Source organism: Schistocerca cancellata, chromosome 1 (assembly GCF_023864275.1).
Source record: "Schistocerca cancellata isolate TAMUIC-IGC-003103 chromosome 1, iqSchCanc2.1, whole genome shotgun sequence".
NCBI lineage: Eukaryota > Metazoa > Arthropoda > Insecta > Orthoptera > Acrididae > Schistocerca > Schistocerca cancellata.
In genome coordinates, this window is record NC_064626.1 from 362,394,509 (window position 1) to 362,415,528 (window position 21,020).

Consider the following 21,020-nt stretch of genomic DNA (forward strand, 5'->3'; position numbering starts at 1 on the left):
CTCACTTCCTTAGCAGTCTTTTTGTTGCAGCTGTGTGTGACTCACCACCTCCACTATATAGTGAGTTGCTATCTTTTCTTTTTCATAGTATTTTCTTTTGAACTAACAGTATGATTAAAGTTCCAACAGTGGTATTCTAACATTGGTAGTACCCTCACCCCCACTCCAATACACGCCATTATTTGTTTCACATTAACATTTCTTATAAGACGACCCATAATCAAAATGAAAAAAAAAGGGGCTCAAAGGACTCCTTTTTAATGATATTAGTATAACTAACAACAATATTATGAAAAGAAAAATTTCTACTCCCCACATAGCAGAGATGCTGAGTCACAGATACGCACAACAAAAAGACTGTCACAAATAAATAAAGCTTTCGGTCATTTACGCCTTCGTCAACAATACTGCAGTGGTGCGTGTGAGTTGTATTTGCGTGCGCGTGTGTGTGTGCATGTGCATGTGTCTATTGTTGACAAAGGCCTTAATGACCGAAAGCTTTATTTATTTGTAACAGTTGTGCCTATCTGCGACTCACCACTATATGGTGAGTAGCAACTTTCCTTTTCCCTGTATTGTTACATTCAATCCTGGATTTTACATTGTTTGATTAGAGTAATTTATCTATGAGAGCAATTGCAGATTAACTGCAACCCATTTTACAGATGTAGGTAATGATGAGACAAATTGTTTACACCTCCTCTTACCCTTTTGCAGTAGTTCATCAAGAAGAGAGGGCCATTCTTGTCGGAAGAGATTTGCCCCTGTGAGTGAACCATCTCCACCAATCACAACAAGATTTGTAATCCCTCTGGTCACAAGGTTTTTTGCAGCCTTTAAGCGGCCTTCACGTTCTCTAAAGTCCTTACACCTTGCAGAACCAATTACAGTTCCCCCCTAAACAAGAGAAAATTGATTTACATCAACACACTAACAAACACATGAAATAAGTTCATGCAGAAAACACTACACAACATACCTTATGAATGATAGAGGAAACACTAGACCATCCAGCCTCTTCTATGTGCTCTCCACCATCAACCATTCCTTGGTAACCTTCCCTGATGAAGAATACTTTGCAACCCAAATATATACCAAATCTTACAACAGCACGAACAGCAGCATTCATTCCTGCAGAATTAAAAACAATTACAAAATAGCAAAAAACAGGTTGTAGTGACAACTTAAAACAATATAAACAGGTCAATATGTGAGTTAATTGCTTCAAATTAAGCAATACTGTTATAATGGAACTATTGTTACCATCTCCATATCAACCTGGCAATGTTGCAGTTGCTGCAACGCATTATTCAAATAACCAATCATATTTGTGTACACATTTCCTATGCTGCAAGAACACACACCACTCATATGTTTCCAGTAGCCTGTAAATTCTACAAAAATATTAGCTTGTCAGTCACACAAACACAGGCTTGAAAAATGTCACTCAATTGTGTAAATGAAATGATCACATCCATCTACATATGGGGAAGCTGTCAAGTTGCAAGTCTTTTAAACTGATCCCACACTGGATGACTTGCGTGTCAATGATGATGATTACAACATAACGCCCAGTCCCCAAGTGGAGAAAATCCCTGTCCCAGCTGGGAATCGGACCCAGGACCTCTGCATGGCAGTCAGATGCGCTGAGCACTCAGCTAACGAGGTGGACACTGAACTACATAAATATTGGTTATTACAGAACTTCAATTAAAAAAAAGGTATTCCTAATAATTGATTGGAAGCAGTATTTGGGGTTTTAAGAATACATCACTGCAATGCACACCAATGATGAATGTGGATAAAGAAAAAAACAATTACTATACAGAAGGGATATTTGCAATGTAAAGCTCCCTGTCGACAATTTGCGAAGTGCTTCTGCATTTACAGAATTTCTAAAACAAGAGTTAGCATAAAAGTCCACATTGGCACTTCCAAATTACGCATGACAGCAGAAACTTATCTAACCTGAGAGATGGTACACAGTATATTGAGTCCTGAGATATTAGAAATGGAGAATTAACTCAGCTGGAAAAGGATGGAGAAGGAAATCAACAAAATTTTGGAAGAACCATCCAAGCATTTATTGAAAAATATTTCCAAAAACCATGAAAGACCCAAATATGGATGACCATATGAGAATCTGATACCCTCTATTACAGAATACAAGTTCAGTACCTTAACCACTTAAACAACTCATCTCACTTGGTTTCCAATTTGATTTATTACTACTGCTTCCCAAAACATGTGACCATGAAAATTAGTGACAGTGGTCACACTAACTCTATCTGCACAGAATAAGATAGGAGGCAACTGCAGAGTTGAAACAGGAACTTTTCAGAGAGAGGATTTTTTGTTTTGTTTTGTTTTGTTTCTGCTTAAGATTCTGAAGTACTGACAATCAACTGATTATAAGTTTTAGCATTTAACAGTTTTCCCTAAACAGTCCATGAAAAATGTGATTACAGTAACTGAATTGCAATAATTCATAAAGGAACGTTATTACTTCAGACATCCTCCCTGTACACATACATATATATTTAAACTTTCTCTCAAAATCTTAAAAAACACACACACACACACACACACACACACACACACAGGTGCACCTACACTGGGCCGACTGCACACACAATACTGCATTTGTAGTTCAGCAGTTGAACCTGGAAGGAGGTTGTTAGCACCCAGTCTGTGACTTAGGAAGCAGTAAAAAACCGAAAACGGAAACCAGCAGCAATGGGGACGAAAATCATAAAATTGGAGAAACTAAAAGCAGAAGGAAGGCTTAAAAATTCACTACAGAAGGGGGTTGGTTGTCCCAAAAAAAACTTCAAATGACTGACGTCATTTCACTGGCACGAATGAACTCTAGAACGCGATCGGCCGATCGCGTGTCATCTGCTAAAATTGACGATATATCAGGCGACAGCTGTAGACGGGCGCGTAACAGAGTAAAATAGGGGCACTCAATTAAAAGGTGTCTTACCGTCCACAACTGAGAGCAGTGGGGACAGAGTGGGGGAGGATCGCCGCTTAAAAGATGTCGATGGCTAAAAAGACAGTGCCCTACCCGGAGTCTAGTTAAAATGACCTCCTCCCGACGACGTGTTCGGGAGGAAGAGGTCCAAGCACAAGGAAGAGTTTTCACGTCCCGCAATTTATTTTGGGGAAGTGTCGACCAGTGCGCGTGCCATAAATGAACAACACGGTGACATAAAACGTTCCGTAGATCGGCGATGGGAATCGATGGAATAGCTGGCCGAAGAAGAGAGACTGCAGCCTTGGCTGCAATATCGGCCGCCTCATTTCCGCAGATACCAACGTGTCCCGGGAGCCAGAGGAACGCCACCGAGACGCCCCCCAGGTGGAGCAAGCGCAGACAGTCCTGAATCCGGTGGACCAGAGGGTGCACAGGGTAAAGAGCTTGGAGACTGAGGAGAGAGCTGAGAGAATCGGAGCAGAAATGTACTGTATCCGCTGATGGCGGCGGATGTAGTGGACAGCCTGGAGAACAGCGTAAAGCTCCGCAGTATAGACCGAACACTGGTCGGGAAGCCGAAAGTGATTTGGGGTGTCGCCAACAACATAGGCACTCCCTACACCTAACGATGTTTTCGAGCCATCGGTCCTAACGATGTTTTCGAGCCATCGGTGTAAATAAATGTGGCTTCCGTCATTTGTGCACATAGAGCAGCAAATGCCCGACGATAAACAAATGAAGGGGTACCATCCTTGGGAAATCGACAAAGGTCATGGAGCAGGCAGATCCGGGGACGGAGCCAAGGCGGTGCTGTACCCCAAGTTGTCAAGAAGGTTTTAGGAAAGCGGAAGGAAAGAGAATGGTGCAGTTGACGGAAGCGGACTCCCGGTGGTAGTAGGGAGGAGAGGTGGCCTGCATACCCTACATCAAAGGAGGCGTCGAAAAATATGTCATGGGCTGGATTAGCAGGCATGGAAGACAGATGGCTGGCATAATGGCTCAGAAGGACTGCTCGCCGATTGGACAGCGGAGGTTCAGCAGTCTCAGCATAAAGGCTTTCCACAGGGCTGGTGTAAAAAGCTCCAGACACTAAACGTAATCCACGGTGGTGGATAGAGTCGAGACGCTGAAGAATAGACGGCCGAGCAGAGGAGTAGACAATGCTTCCATAGTCCAATTTCGAGCGCACTAAGGCGCGATAGAGGCGGAGAAGGACCACTCTGTCCGCTCCCCAGGAGGTACCATTCAGGACACGGAGGGTGTTGAGGGATCGCAGACAGCGAGCCGAAAGATAGGAAACGTGGGAGGACCAGCACAGTTTTCTGTCAAACATAAGACCCAAGAATCTAGCGACGTCAGAAAATGGAAGGTTGACAGGACCTAGATGTAAGGAGGGCGGAAGAAACTCCTTACGTCGCCAAAAATTAACACAAACGGTCTTACTGGGAGAAAAACGGAAGCCGGTGTCGATGCTCCAAGAATGGAGGCGATCGAGACATCCTTGAAGACATCGTTCTAGAAGGCTGGTCCGTTGAGAGCTGTAGTAGATCGCAAAATCGTCCACAAAGAGGGAGCCCGAGACATCAGGAAGGAGACAATCCATAATGGGATTGATGGCAATGGCAAACAGTACAACACTCAGCATGGAGCCCTGGGGTACCCCGTTTTCTTGGGAGAAAGTACGGGAGAGAGCAGTGTTCACCCGCACCCTAAATGTGCGCTCTGCCATAAATTCGTGAAGAAAAAGGGGCAGCCGACCTCGAAAGCCCCAAGAGAACAGTGTGCGGAGGATACCTGTCCTCCAACAGGTATCGTATGCTCTCTCCAGATCAAAAAATATTGCTACTGTTTGGCGTTTCAGGAGAAAATTATTCATGATATAAGTGGAGAGAGCAACAAGATGGTCAACTGCAGAACGATGCTTTCGGAATCCGCATTGGGCAGGTGTTAAAAGTCTGCGGGATTCCAGCCAACAGGCTAAACGGTAATTCACCATACGCTCCAAAACCTTACAGACACTACTCGTGAGAGAAATGGGGCGATAGCTGGAGGGGAGATGTTTGTCCTTTCCAGGTTTCGGAACAGGAACGACGATAGCTTCCCGCCATCGTCTGGGAAAAGTACTGTTGGTCCAAATTCGATTATAAAGGCGAAGGAGGTAACGCAGACTATGGGTTGATAAATGCAGCAACATTTGGACGTGGATACCATCCGGTCCTGGGGCGGAGGAGCGAGAAGAAGAGAGGGCATGTTGGAGTTCCCGCAGTATTGTAGCTTTCGAGATTTTGAGAGGAGAAAGCAAGAGGTTGCACTTCCGCTGCATGTTTCTTCGGGAGAAACACTGGCGGGTAATTTGAAGAGCTCGAAATCTCAGCAAAGTGCTGACCCAATGAGTTAGAAATGGCGACGGGGTCCACTAATGTATCATGCGCGACAGCGAGCCCTGAGACCGGGGAGAAACTAGGTGCGCCTGAGAACCGTCGAAGCCGACTCCAAACTTCCGAGGAGGGAGTGAAGGTGTTAAATGAGCTAATAAAAAATTTCCAGCTTGCCTTCTTGCTATCGCGGATGACACGCGGCATCGCGCTCGAAACTGCTTATAGCGGATACAGTTGGCCAAAGTAGGATGGTGGCGGAAAACGCGGAGAGCACGTCGCCGCTCGCGTATTGCGTCACGGCATGCCTCGTTCCACCAAGGAACTGGGGGGCGCCGGGGCAATTCGGAGGTGCGTGGTATTGAACATTGCGCAGCTGTAAGAATAATGTCGGTAACGTGTGTGACCTCATCGTCAACGCTGGGAAAGTGACGGTCATCGAAAAGTGTCCAGTCGGCCTGGGCAAACTTCCAGCGTCTCGGACGCACATATGGCAGTTGAGGCTGCAGTTTAAGGACACATGGAAAGTGGTCACTCGAGTGTGTATCATCAAGGGCGAACCATTCGAAGCGCCGAGCCAGCGGAACAGTACCGACCGCAAGGTCCAAATGAGATAAATTTGTCGTGGAGGCAGACAAAAATGTAGGGACCCCAGTGTTGAGGCAAACTAGATCCGCTTGGTGGAAGACGTCTAGCAATAGTGAGCCACGTGGACAAGGATGTGGAGATCCCCAAAGCGGGTGGTGGGCATCAAAGTCCCCACCAGCAAATAGGGGGGTGGAAGCTGACCAAGAAGATGAAGGAGATCAGCTCGTGCCATTGGTGTGGACGATGGAATGTATACAATACAAAGAGAGAACGTGTATCCGGAAAGGGAAAGATGGACGGCGACAGCTTGGAAGGAAGTGTTTAAGGGGATTGGGTGATAATGGAGAGTATCATGGAGAAGAATCATGAGTCCTCCATGGGCTGGAGTGCCTTCAACAGAGGGGAGATCATATCGGACGGACTGAAAATGAGGGAGAACAAAGCGGTCATGGGGACGCAGCTTTGTTTCCTGAAGACAGAAGATGACCGGCGAGTAGGATCGTAAGAGGATCGACAATTCATCCCTATTGGCTCGAATGCCGCGGATATTCCAGTGGATAATGGACATGGGGTGAACAGAAAATGGAGGAATGTGATCAAAGTTGCTGTCAACTCAAAGACTGCTCGGAGCTAGCGACCGACAGCATGGAATGGCATTCAGCCGAAGGCAGAAGATCCTGATCCATAGGTTGGTCAGGAGCAGCTCCTGCCACCAGCGATCAGCCGGTTGACCGGCCACCAGCAGTGCGCCTCGGCGACACAGAAGACGGCCGAGGGCGATTTCCGCCAGGTGGTGCTGTAGATGGGACACGCCTTGGCAGAGAAGGAGAGGAACTGGGTTTCTTTGTAGCCTTCTTGGAAGTATGATGTTTAGATGAAGGAGGAACCGATGGTTGGGAAGTTGCGGTATGTAAAAACTCTTCACGAGCATGCTCTTTTTTGGAAGGCTTGGTGTCTGACTTTTGGGCTCGAGATTTAGCAGAACCCGATGAAGGGTGAGCCATAGAGTGGGCAGGCGAAAGTGGTGAGGTTGAACGGGCGATCTTTGCGCTGGCCGATCTGACGACCGTGGCACTAAAGGTGAGGTCACAAGTCTGCGTGGCCGCCTCCTTTGTTGGCTGAGGTGAAGCAAGGACAGTGCTGTATTTTCCTGTCTGAGGCACAGTGGGCTGGCGACTGGCGAATAATTTTGGAGCAGCAAAGGTCGACACCTTTTCCTTCACTCTTATTTCCTGGATGAGCTTTTCGTCCTTAAAAACGGGGCAATCTCGAGAGGAAGCAGCGTGGTCACCCATACAGTTGATGCAGCGAGGGGATGGAGGTGGACAAGCACCCTCATGGGCATCCTTGCCACATGTAACACATTTGGCCGGATTGGAACAGGACTGGCTGGTGTGATTGAACCGCTGACACCGATAGCATCGCGTAGGGTTTGGGACATAAGGGCGAACGGAAATTATCTCATAGTCTGCTTTGATTTTCGATGGGAGTTGAACTTTGTCAAATGTCAAGAAGACAGTGCGGGTTGGAATGATGTTCGTGTCAACCCTTTTCATAACTCTATGAACAGCCGTTACGCCCTGGTCAGACAGGTAGTGCTGAATTTCTTCGTCAGACAATCCATCGAGGGAGCGTGTATAAACGACTCCACGCGAGGAATTTAAGGTACGGTGTGGTTCCACCCGGACAGGGAAGGTGTGGAGCAGAGAAGTACGCAGCAATTTTTGTGCCTGGAGGGCACTGACTGTTTCTAAGAACAGGGTGCCATTCCGTAATCTGGAACAAGACTTTACAGGACCTGCAATTGCGTCAACACCTTTCTGAATAATGAAAGGGTTGACCGTGGAGAAGTCGTGACCTTCGTCAGACCGAGAAACAACAAGGAACTGTGGCAACGATGGAAGAACTGTCTGTGGCTGAGACTCAGTGAACTTACGCTTGTGAGCAGACATAGTGGAAGGTGAGGAAACCATTGCGGAAGAATCCCCCATGATTACCGGCGTCTCCGATGGCGCGCTCCTCCCTTGTGGGGGCCCTCACTGAGGGCACTCCCGCCTTAGGTGATTGTTCACACCTCAGGTCACACCTCCCGACAAACGGACGGAGGGAACAATCGGCACTTTCGGAAGGTATCAGCTCAGGTAATCACCCCTCCCTGGGCCTGGCCGTTACCAGGGGGTACGTACGTGTCCTACCTGTCTGCCCGGGGCGGGGAATTACGCGTTACCCCGTCACTGGCTACGCATGGAAGTGCGTGGGTCGGCCTTCAGACACGCACAGGGAGGAAAAAAGAGAAAGGGAAAGGAAAGAAGAGGGGTCTCAAACGCCGCAGCGGAGAGAAGTGCAGAGAGAAGCGGGAAGGAAAAGAGACGGACAGAGGAAGGACGAAGACTTGCAAGTATAGAAAGCAAGGAATTTGTAACAGTTTAGAGCGTCCGTCTCCGGACGTAGGCACAAACCATACTCCCAGAGGGGGAGAAAGGGAAGGAAAGAGCCAGAGGTGAGGGGGGGGGGGCGAAGATGGGGGAGGGGGAAGGATGAGGAAAGGGAAGGTATGCAGCCCGGAAAGGAAGGAGGGCCACATTAGCTCGGGGTCCCGTGCTCGCTACGCACGTGTCCACAAAAGAGTTGGGGGAAGGAGATTGTGTATGGCGGTTTGGATAGAGCAGGAGAGAAAGAGAACTGGCAGGGGCACAGGTTCAGCATTCAACTTTAGGGTACTGGAGCCAGGGAAGCATGACAAAGATGATGTGAAGGCATGGTTTGGTGACAGGGCAGAGAAAGGGAAAACTGTTGTGTCGAGAGTGTGGGGACACTGATTTATGTTAGAGTGAGTCCAGGAGGATTATGGGAGCAAAGGATATATTGCAAGGATAGCTCCCATCTACATAACTCAATAAACAATAACTTTATTAAACACAATGTGCACATGTTACATTGAAGTTATGCTTTCACCAGTCTTTTGAGTTCTGCTTTTGCACTTCACTAAATGGTATTTGGGACATAGTTTGTTGCATAGTTTACAGACACAGTCCTCTGTCGTGACATGATCCCTTCCGGCATACATTTGCATAGAAACTGTGGGCAGCAAAACACGTGTATGGGAGATGGAGTTGGAAGTTCGGACCATTTACTGGCATCTAAATTCATCGCTTCTGTTTCCACGATTGCTTTAAGTACATCCCGGGCTTTGTTCTGTCTGTCCTCAATGACAGTTTTCTATGTTTGTGCCTCTGGAAGACAGCATCGTCTAATATCTTCTACAAAGAAAGCTTCCTGCACTATTATAAGTGTAGCTATTTCTGATGAATTTTGAGACTGATAGAACTCTTTTTAGGAACCTAGCTTAAACATTCTCTAGATAGGTTCATCTTAGTTGACTTCTGTATGTGGCAGCTGGCATAACTTTTGAGCTCGAACAGAGTTATTGCAATTGAGAGAGTATAACATTTTGTAGCTTAAGGATGTCATAAATGGCTTTTCTTGTGGCTGTTGCTCACACCCAGAGAGAGAGAGAGAGAGAGAGAGAGAGAGAGAGAGAGAAGGGGAGAGAGGGAGAGAGAGGGGGGAGAGAGAGGGGGGGAGAGAGAGGGAGAGGGGGAGAGAGAGGGAGAGGGGGAGAGAGAGGGAGAGGGGGAGAGAGAGAGAGAGAGAGAGAGAGAGAGAGAGAGAGAGGGGGGGGGAGGGGGGGAGAGAGAGAGAGAGAGAGAGAGAGAGGGGGGGGGGGAGAGAGAGAGAGAGAGAGAGAGAGAGAGAGAGAGAGAGAGAGGGGGGGGGGAGGGGGGAGAGAGAGGAGAGGGGGGAGAGAGAGGGAGAGGGGGGGAGAGAGAGGGAGAGGGGGGGAGAGAGAGGGAGAGGGGGGAGGAGAGAGGGAGAGGGGGGAGAGAGAGGGAGAGGGGGGAGAGAGAGGGAGAGGGGGGAGAGAGAGGGAGAGGGGGGAGAGAGAGGGAGAGAGGGGGGAGAGAGAGGGAGAGGGGGAGAGAGAGGGAGAGGGGGGAGAGAGAGGGAGAGGAGGGGAGAGAGAGGGAGAGGAGGGGAGAGAGAGGGAGAGGAGGGGAGAGAGAGGGAGAGGAGGGGAGAGAGAGGGAGAGGAGGGGAGAGAGAGGGAGAGGAGGGGAGAGAGAGGGAGAGGAGGGGAGAGAGAGGGGGGGAGAGAGAGGGGGGAGAGAGAGGTTCAAACTGTTTGTTACTCCCAAGTATTTCAAGCTTCTGATGTTGATTCACCACATGTGAGATGTTCACACTTTGATATTCTTCCTCCTCTTCTAAATTTTATTGCTTTCATTTTTGAGTTGGTTATTTCCATGTTTTCTAGAGCCCAATTTCTGATGGTCCCAATGGCTGCTTGTAGCTCTTCTAGGCTCCTGAAGAGAATGACCATTTGATCTGCATGCATAAGCAGTTTTACATTCCTTGTGTCTATAGTCTGCCCAGTGTCCACTAACATTACACTAAAGATAACCACATGTATCAGACAACCTTGTAGGACCCCTCGTTTTGACGTCGTTTTCCAACACTGATATGCCATCATATATTGCTACATCGTTTGCACCTAGGATCAAATTGCTTTCTTCTAGTTTGTTGCTTGATTCACCTAGTCTATTCTCTAGCTACTGGATGAGGTTCTCCCTGCTGATACTGTCAAATGCTTTAGTGTAGTCTATAAAGACTGCATATAGTCAACTGGTGGGTTGTTATTTTTTGAATGGCTTTTTGCAATGAATGCAGTGTTGACCTGCCTGGAGTGAAACTATATTTATTTGTCGGGATAATAGCATATAGTCTTTATTCAATGTGCCCTAGTAGTAGTTTAGAGAAGAGTTTAAACATGAAATTCTTTTAAGCAACTTCCTCTTCGGGAATTTGGGACATCTTTTCAGCACTTGCTTCTGTAGAGCATAGTTATAAACTTCTGTCTTCTTCCACTGTTGCAGAATTGAGCTGTTCTTTACTGTGTCATTTCTGTGTTACCTGTCAGCATAGGCGAGTTGTGGTGTCCCCTGTATCAGGAGGTAACATTCTTCATTGAACCATGGCTTCATGGTGCATCTGAAACTGGTTACTTCAGCAGCAGCCTGTGAGAGTATATTATTCAGAGCTGCTGTTGTCTCACCTACCTCATCATGTGGATTATTGTTGGTAGCTCTGCTTTGCGTACTAGCCATTTTTCTTCATCTATGTGCCTTGAAACATGTGGTTTAAGGTTTTTATATGTGTGCTTCTGAGATTAATTGGACTTTAGTTACTATTGGAAGGCGTTTCTTAATTGTGACTTTTCTACTTCCACCTGTGTGTAACACTGAACGTTCATGACGACTAGGTCGACTGTGCACCTTGCATTTGGTACTACATAGATGTATCTCTTTTCCTGATTTAGCTGTCTCAGCAGGTATTCCATGAGAAAATCTGCGACCACAAGGGTTTTTGAGTTCCATCTGTCTATGCAGAAATTTAGATACCCTACCAGAATGGTCAGCTTACCACCTTCTATATCTTCCAGTGCCTTTCCTAGCTTGTTGATAATGTTCACAGGTTCGCTACTGGCCATGTAGTACACACTTATTATTTTCATTTCACTGGTGACTACAGTTAAGGTATTATTTGTATGATTGATTATGTGGGGGCAAGGGGTTGAAGGTGTGGTTTATGAAACAGCTTAGTGACCCGAGAGGGCACCCTCTATCTCCTTTCTTGGCTAGAGAGTGAAATCTGTAAAAGTTCCTCATGCTTGTGCCTTCTGAGCTTAATGTTTCTGTGAAGAATTATGTCATTCTCTTGGAAGGTAGGTGTGTGTGTGTGTGTGTGTGTGTGTGTGTGTGTGTGTGTGTGTTTGGTTATGGTTGTTCAACAGTGAGGTTATCAGCACCCTTACACACATTAAAAGAAACAAATGTGGATAAAATTACTAAATTGTGATCGTACACGCTAAGACAATGGGAAAGAAGAAAGATGCTACACATAAGACTAAACCACACATAAAACAGCAAAGGAATTAAAAGGAAGGCACAGGAAAATGTCACAGGCTGACCATTTATGTCAGTGTATGTTGAGCCAGTCAGTCTGTAAACACATTAAAACCATTTCCCTAAAATCTTGGGAAAAAAAAACATTGGACAATTTACAAAACTTTAAAACTAACCACATTCGTTTGAACACGATATAAAACAGATTGTAGATCTGTCAGCAAATCAGCATGTGGTCGAAAAATAAAACACAGTCCAATAAAATGTGATGCACAGTGATCCGTATGCCACAAGTGCTACACATTGGGGGGTCCTCTTGCCAGACCAAGAAGCCATGCATCATAGGGCATGGTTTGTGTGAAGACAGGTAAGGAGAACTTTGTCCCATCTACATGACTCAAAGGAAGTACACCATGGCTGCATTGTGGCTTTACTAGATGGAGCTTATTATCTGTCACTTCCAGCCACTTATCCTCCCACTGACCCAAGACTCTGGAGCTCAAAAGCAAGGTTGTAGCATGCAGGGAGATGGCACACTGAAATACCTCCGGATTATGACACACCTCTTTGGCTGCTAGATCCGCCCTTCATTCCCCGCAATTTCCATCCACCCTGGTACCCAGCAAAAATACCCCTTCTTCCCCACTCGTAGTAGTTGGAGGAGGGCATCCTGGGTTAGTGTGGACTACTTTGTCTGCTGGATACAAACATTTCAGAGAGTGAAGGGCACTTAGAGAATTAGAACAGACAATAAATTTAGCACTGGAAGAATGTCTCAACTGCTCAAGTGCCCGCAAGATCGCTTATAATTCTGCATCAAAGACAGTGAAGTTTTCAGGCAGTAGGCCTTGAGGGCACGAACTGGGAGTGGCTCGTGGACAACTGGAGAAAAGGTATTTCAGAGGTAGACATCCAAAAGTATGGTGTGCTGTGAAATTGGAGCTGTGAGGAACTTATATGCCTCACGAACCATGAGGAGCTGCTGCCCGATATTAAGTGAGCACAGAGACTGGATATGGTACTGGTCCTTTAAGCACCCATGACCAGCAAATCCCCTCATGGTGGTAATGATCTTCAAATAAGAAGGCCTCACCGATCCATATACTGTGCACCCGCAGTCCAGCCACAAACGCATGAAAGCCCCATAAAACTGGAGGAGACACGCTCTGTCTGCTCCCCAAGACCTGTGACTAAGGCATTTTATGTCGTTTACTGCCTTTAGAGATATAGCTTTCGGGTCTCTCAGGTGTGGCAACCATGACAATTTGGAGTAAAAAATGAGACCCAGGAACCTCACTGACTCTCTAAAATGTAGGACTGTGCCCCTCATATGCAAATCAAGTAAACTAAAAACATGATGAGAATGATTAAAATGTCATATTTTGCTTTGCATCAGCTGTAATTTTTGCAAAATGATCAGAGTCTGATCGATGTCTCCGGGCACTGTTTGGAAACACCTCTGTTTCAGCACTGCAGCTAACAGTAAAACAACTGTGTTTACCAGAAGTCCTAGGTATGGCTTCCCATATTTTTGTAGAACAAGGGGATTGGTTGATAAGAGCTCAGGAATGTTTGCCATGACCTTTTCTTGCTCTCCTTAATGATGCGGAGAGCCTGGGCTCTCGCAACTCGAAATGCTGTGAGATTGTCTGCTGTCGAGTGGCATTTAAACCGTCTGTCCTGGGTTGCTGAGCAGCATACATCTGTCCACCAAGGTACACATCACCACCTAAGATGACCTGTGGTATGGATAATTCAGCAGTGTGGTAGATCACATGCATAATGTGGTCTACCCATTTCAGGACACTGTGACGGTCTTCAAACATAGCCGACTGCGTGAACAGTGCCCAGTTAGCTCTGCTGATCATTCATTGTGGTGGCTTCTGTTCCGACCATCTAGTAGGTGTATCCACAGTGAAAAGTGGTCATTGGAATGAAGGTCATCAGTTGCTTCCCACTGTGCTGAGTGTGCAAGTGTTGGAGAGCAGAAAGATAGGTCAAAGGCTGGGGATGACCAAGTAGCAGCTGAGAAATGTGTGGAACTGCCCTTCTTGAGGATGTACAACTTCTGAGACACCACAAGGTTCTCCAAAACACAACCCTGGGACAAGTGTAGTTTGAGCCCCATTATACGTTATTGTTGTTGCGGTCTTCAGTCCTGAGACTGGTTTGATGCAGCTCTCTCGTAAAGCTGCATGCCCTCAGGAAAAATTACAGTTGTAGTTTCTCCTTGCTTTCAGCCATTCACAGTACCAGCACAGCAAGGCCGTTTTGGTTAGTGTTACAAGGCCAGATCAGTCAATCATCCAGACTGTTGCCCCTGCAACTACTGAAAAGCCTGCTGCCCCTCTTCAGGAACCACACGTTTGTCTAGCCTCTCAACCAATACCCCTCCGTTGTGGTTGCACCTACAGTATGGCTATCTGTATCGCTGAGGCACGCAAGCCTCCCCACCAACGGCAAGGTCTATGGTTCATGGGGAGGTTGAGCACTGAAATCACCCAGTACAAGGAGTTGCTTCATAAGGCCTGCGAGAGCCTCAGAGTCTATTGCATCCTGCAGACGTAAGTACAGGGAGCAGATAGTGATGCCTAACTAGCACGAACTGCAACGGATACTACTTGTAGGTCAGCAACTAAGAGGAGAGCAGAGGAGTTGTGTGTGTTATTGACAAACACAGCAACACCTCCCTTGGCTCATTCCCCAGTCAGCTAATCCTTACACAGGAGGGCATATCCCCATCGCACAGCAGCATCAGTAGCTTTGAAATGTGTTTTCTGTAAACACAAGCACAAGGGCTGTGCCTGTGCCAGGAGTTTCAATTCCTCCATGTGAGTCATGAACTATAGCATGGGAACCATGCTGTCATGTGGGTTGCACTTTCTTCCTGTCTTTCCACCCAGATGGGGAGCCAACAACAGTTGGAGTTTCAGCCTTCAGGCAAGATGGTTACCCCGAGCAGATTTTGTAGTCCATTGGCACTGAAGCAGAAGCAGCAGAGCCATCAAGTCGAATGACATCAACATGGTCTGATGATCTACAACCTCCTTTCACCTGTGGTGCAACCTTCCTATTTGCTTTTTTGGCCTGGAAGGCTTTGCAGGAACTACCACAGTAGTGATTGAGGCAATGCTTTATTTTTTTACAAGTCTCTGCTTTGGACACATCATGAGCTCCACTACGGTGGTAATTCTGAGTGTCTCTGAAGTTCTCTTAGGGGCTATGGTCTCTGAAACAACTGCAGCTTGACAAGTACACTGACAAACGTAGGTACTAGTGTTGACACTGGCAACCCCAATTTGTGTGGAAGTGCTGGCCACTGCAATGGGCTGTTTAGGGGCAAAAGCAAAAGATGTAGTGAATGTGGGAGGCTGCATGGCTTTATAGGTCTTCTTGGCCTTTCCATATGGGATGTGTTTCAATGTTTTAATGTCCTGTATCTTCCATTCTTCAAGGAAGACACTGCAATCCCTACTCCAGACCAGGTGGTGCCCAGAGCAATATTCACACTTTGGAAGGGAGGAGTAGCCAACACCATTGCGACCTTGTCACTTTTGCCACAAGTGGCTTCACTCTTACATCCTCAGCTGGTGTATCTAAAGAGCTGGCATCTAAAACAGCACATTGGGTTAGGGACGATTGGCCATATGCATAGACGAAGAAACCCTGCATTGATACACTCCAGAAGTTTCGTGCTATTGAAGGTAAGGAAGAAGGAGTCATTTTACCAGATCCCAATCAACCCTTTTCAGTATATTCTGCATGTCAACAATGCCTTCTTGAGCCCACTCATCTTTCAATTCCTGCTTAGGAACATCTACTAGATCTCTACATGACACAAGTTTGTTGCTTGTTGGGAACTAGCAGTTTCAACAAACAGTGTGTCATCACGCATTTGCTTGACCAATTTCAGTGTACCCGTGATGCTCTTCAAACCTTTATGAATATAAAAAGGTGAAAATTTTTCAAAACTGCCCAGCATCTCATCAGCATGCAGCACATGTTGAGGTTTGAACCATTCTCGTGACCTAGGCAGGCAAGCCAAAATGCCATTACCTGAGACACACAATGTTCTACTGTTGGGCAATACAGCGGTCGCTGAAGCATGCCTGGAGCTTACAGTGACAAGAGACTGGCAGCGCTTACCAGTCCCCAACTCAGGAACCCTGGGGTCCTCAATCCCATACTTAGCAAAAGCATGCTGAGCCCCTGAGGGCCTGGAAGGTGAGCAGGGGGATCATGTTGATTATGGAGTTTAGCCCTTCTATGTTCCATGCCATTATTCTGATGTAGTGTTTGTTATTACTGTTGCTGTGGGAGTTACACTACTGTCGGCAAGAAAAATATCTCCTGACTATTAACCCCTCGCGTTAGAAGTCAGGGATTGTTATCTGTTCTGTGTGTAGGATGGATAACACTACTCTGAATGCTCTGTCTGTGCCATTAGTTTGCAGTTGGTTGCACCTAATTTCTCCTGAGATTCGATTTCCTTGAGAGTACTCATTACATTTTCCTGTCTCATACTTGGGTGAAGTTTACCCACATAGGGCTGCATTTAGTGTTCGGCCCAACTTACTTTTTTCCTTTTGTCTCCTGCTCTGTGTTTTTTGGTCCTTTTGTTATTTCCAAGTGGTATGGGAGCCTGTTGGTGACAGCTGATTCCAACTGTTGCTCTTCATGTCATGATTTCTCCTCCCTCATTTCCTGTCTTCTACCAGATTTAGCTTTTTCCATTCGGTGATTTTCTTCTGCAGTTTCTATGTTCACTTTGCATTTGGTTGGATTCTCTGCTTACAGCATTCAATTTGCTTTTTATTTCTTCTTTTATTATGTTTATGATATTCTTTGAGAGCTCTCCTACCACAGTTTGTAAGCATAAGTTGGTTCTTTCTAGGATTTTATCCTCAATTTCTTTTGTTAACAGCACATTGTGGTTTCTATTGGTCACCGTCACATCACTTGTTTTCAAGCAAGATTCCTTGCCCCAGTATACCAGCAAAATGTTGATACAGTTGTACTGTTTCCCACAATTTGCCTATAGATGGCATTGGCAGAGTTTCATTCGTTAGATCAGCCCTTGGTGCACGAATGTAATTTCTATGCAGTTCCAGTCCTGTACATGTCACTTGGGGGCAGTTGCTGCTAGCAGTTCATGTTTCGCCAACAGATGAGGCCATTTGTCCTGCTTGGTGGCTGTTCTCTTCCTTATGTGTTATGTTAATTTGGCATTTCCTAAACTTATTCTGTGATACATCATATCCTTAGTATTATCATTTAGCGTATTTCCACTGATGCAAAACAGATTCTAACTAGACTCACTGCTTTATGTATGTCATCCTTCATGTCTCTTTTCAAATAGCCATTCACTTCCGCGATTTTCATTAAAGATTTAAGAGCACTCTCAAGCTGTCCTCCTACCTCAACAGCCATCTTCCTGTAAGTTCACTAAAGCTGAGCTGGAGGGAAGGATCCAGATAGCACAGGTTGTGAAGTAGCCACTGAATAAAATCAAGTTGTGCAGCAGGCTGGTGAACTTTGTTCTTGACCACAGTTTTGTGGTGGTCAATCATTCTGGTGGACACAAGGGCTGCAGACACTGTAAGTGAACTTTAGCCAAGATCCCTGCAAATAAACTGAGTGAATAATGATAGCATGTTACATCTAAGTATCATGATTTTCTCACAATACTATATTTCTATGATACTGCCACATGTGAGCCTAAGTGGACACAGAACGGTAGTAATTCTAGGGCAATTTTACATGGATAATGTACATGGTGAAAAGACTTGCAAAAGTAATGTGGGGGTGAATAATTAAAACAATTTATGTTTTAATGATAATGATATGTATTCCAGAAAGTATCTTTCACTGCAACTGATGAATCTGTAGCAAAAGTAACAGTAGTTCTAGTTCCGTAACACAGTACAACAAACTTCTGCTACCATAACCATGAGTCAGAGTGGTAACAAGTTAACATGCCTCAATGCTGAGAGTGCAAATGCAGTATAACAATAACAGCAAAGGAACCCAAGGACTGACACAGCACTGACTGCCTACTTCAGCTGGCACCACTGTGAAAACTCAAGTGAATGATGAGTGACAATTCCGTGAAAAATCAAGTGGGTGATGGGTGACAATTCTGTCACCATGTGACAGGAAGGAATCTTTATGTTGGCACTAAAGCAATTTAAAGACAAATCAGTTCTTCTGGCAATTTATAGAATATTTGGAATTTAGCATCAGTAAAAAGGCGGCCTCACTATGAAACAGTGTGAACAAACTACCGATTGCAGCAACCCCCCCCCCCTCCCCTCTCACCGAGGTGGTTTTTGAACTTATCAGGCCTGTGACATAACAGCTGCAGCATCCATCCTATTCACAGATGAGGACACCTTTATGCAGAGTGGTATCTTCAACTTTCATAACAGTCATCTGTGGGATAGTATACAAAACCCCCATGGTATGGTGACAGCAAATCATCAGCATCAGTGCAGCTGGAATGTGAGGGCCAAGAAAATTGGCAACTGTATTTTGGGACCAGTTTTCCTTCCATGTCATTTAACACATCGGAACTACCAGCATTACTTGTTGGTGACTTTGCCTACCAGCTGGAAGAAGTGCCACTGATGATCCGAAGGGTTGCATGTCTGCTACATGATGGTGCTCCAGCCCATTTTGCCATTAACATCCAGGCGCCTGTCAATTGTGTCTTCCCTGGTCGATGGATTGGACGAGGGATCCAATGGTATGGCCTGGTCATTGACTGGATCTCAACCTATGCAATTTCTGGCTATGGGAGCCATCTCAAAAGTCTCGTGTATGCAGAGCCTTTCCAGATGTGGAAACACTGGAGCAGCATATTCATGCTGCCTTTGGCACTACCAGCTGACTACCAGGAAGCCAAGAGCACAAGAACAGGCGTGTACACTGAACATAAAACATGTACTGCAAACAACTACACTGAAGCAGCAAAATAGAGAGTGTTAGCGGTATAAGTCTAGATATTGTGAAGATTGGTACCTTAATATGTACCCCCTTCAGAGTGATAGTTATTTTTTCTCTGTCTAACAGTCTCCCCGCAAACACGTCATATAATTTACTAGCTGACATTTTCTGAGTGGTTGTTACTGCACTGTGAAATGGATTACACCTGTTAGCATAGACTTACATTTTTGCATCCAACCAGGGGGAAAATAAATATTAATGGTCTGTTCTTGCCACATGTACTTGGAGTTAATAACCAACCTAAAAACATACTACTCTAAACAGCTATAATTGTCATTCTTATTATGAAAGAAATACTGATGCAATGTTGTTCAGGACACTGTCCTCGGCCACCAATAAAAAGATCTGTACTTATAACCCTAATACTCTGTATATCTTTATTGCCTGAAAAGTTGTTACCAAAGGAGATGAATGATTAGAGCTGCAAGTGATATCTGAGATGGCTTTGCTTTAGTGACAAGGAAAATAGTGAGAACAAGGATAATTTGAATGATATGTTTTCAGACCTAAGGGATAAAGGCAAATAAACAGTTAAGAGATACCAGCAGGATAAACAGAGCGCCTAGTTCCAAAAGCTCCCCCCCCCCCCCCCCTGCAAACAAGAAGTATTCAATAACTGATAATTTGTATTTTACTTACCCTGAGAGTCTCCTCCACTGGTAAGAACTGCAATGCCTTTGCCTTTGTGCGAACCTCTCTCTATGAAACGTCTCTGACTCGTATCTGGATCTTGATCTGCCATGTTTGAAACTGAAACCAAGATAAACCCAAAATCCTTTGTATTGCTGTAACAGCAGTTGTACATGTTCAGCACAAGTTTGAAAACATAATTTACACATTGTTCTCCATCTATTGGCACAGAAAGATGATACCAGATTGCTATCCACCCAAATGGTTGCAAGAAACAGACGTTTTCTTAGTCAGTCGTATACTTAGGCTATCTTTTTTGTTAGTAACAGACTTAAAGTCCTTCTTCAGCAAAACAAAAAAGAATAGTTTGTGAGCAGCTTTATGGCACGAGCAACTATCTAATTTATCAGTGTGTACTTCATGTGTTGTTGAGACACTGTGATGACTACTCCATCGTATAACAGGTCTTCGTACATTAAAGTGGTTTGTTGTTGGACAAAATACGGCTGAAATATATTACTGAATAGATCAATGTTTCCTATGTTTCTGCACTGGCGACAACTTTCAGTACTTGTGAAACATAACAAGATACTGGAAAGAAATGTAAAATGATATCGACAGGAAGAAAATATTTTTTTCTTACAAAAATTTTGGTAGTTGCGTTGATTTAAAGGGAATTTATAAGCTGTCATCCTATTCTTTCGTTATTCCGAAGGCATATTTCGCCTATTTACCTCATCCTAGCCAAAAAGTAAATAAATAAAAACTATAAAATTTAATGTGTGTGTATGTAGCTTCATTATGTCACTGGCTTGGGAAGTAAAAAAAGCCGAATTACATTTATTTACAAGGAGAGGAGAAAGTACAGACTATATTTCTCCGCAACATAGTAGATATTACACTGACTTAAGAGATAAATGAAAAAATATCAATTTTTTGTGGAGTGTTCACGTTTAACCATTCAATATTTACCTTAATTTGTTGACACTACACAACAGACGACTTCCAAACCCCGCCAAGGTCACCTTCACCTACCCCCGCGACATCCAACGACCAAACATATTCAACGACACCGCGGAAGAAGTGTTGCGACTTAGTCGATTCACTTCGTGCGTGTATCAGATAAGCAAATCAGAAACAGAAAAAAATAATCAAAACTAAAGCAAAAAGAATTTCATTATTATCAGATAAACAGTTTTACAAGAGAATAGTCTTCATGAAACCTGAAACTGAAACGTCCAATGTAAAATTTACACAACTCTAGGGCACATATATAACATAACAGACCTTAAAAGAGTGCTAAAATAAAATTCTGTATAAATACTTATTCGACGTTTTTAGTATGAGTGGCATCAACTTGTCTACTGGATTGGAAATATTTACTCATGCCTCGTCTTAGAACTTGTTAATGTTGGAACTCATTACACTAAGGTGAGAAAAGGCATGGGAGAGCGATGTACGCATGTACTGATGAGTCCC

The 21,020-nt window shown here is 45.1% G+C and overlaps 1 protein-coding gene across 3 annotated transcripts in view; it reads right to left on the minus strand.

The window, feature by feature from the left end:
- Positions 1-20,609, minus strand: part of LOC126174439 (ATP-dependent 6-phosphofructokinase) — an 85,132-nt gene extending 64,523 nt beyond the window's left edge. For all 3 annotated transcript variants that reach the window (XM_049921038.1, XM_049921036.1, XM_049921035.1), the window contains exons 1-4: positions 20,514-20,609; positions 19,551-19,661; positions 980-1,131; positions 708-897 (exon numbers count right to left, since the gene is read on the minus strand). In XM_049921038.1, coding sequence (XP_049776995.1) covers positions 708-897; positions 980-1,131; positions 19,551-19,653 — 445 coding nt within the window. In that variant the 5' untranslated portion in view covers positions 19,654-19,661; positions 20,514-20,609. The remainder of the gene's footprint in view (positions 1-707; positions 898-979; positions 1,132-19,550; positions 19,662-20,513) is intronic.
- Positions 20,610-21,020: the final 411 nt, after the last annotated feature.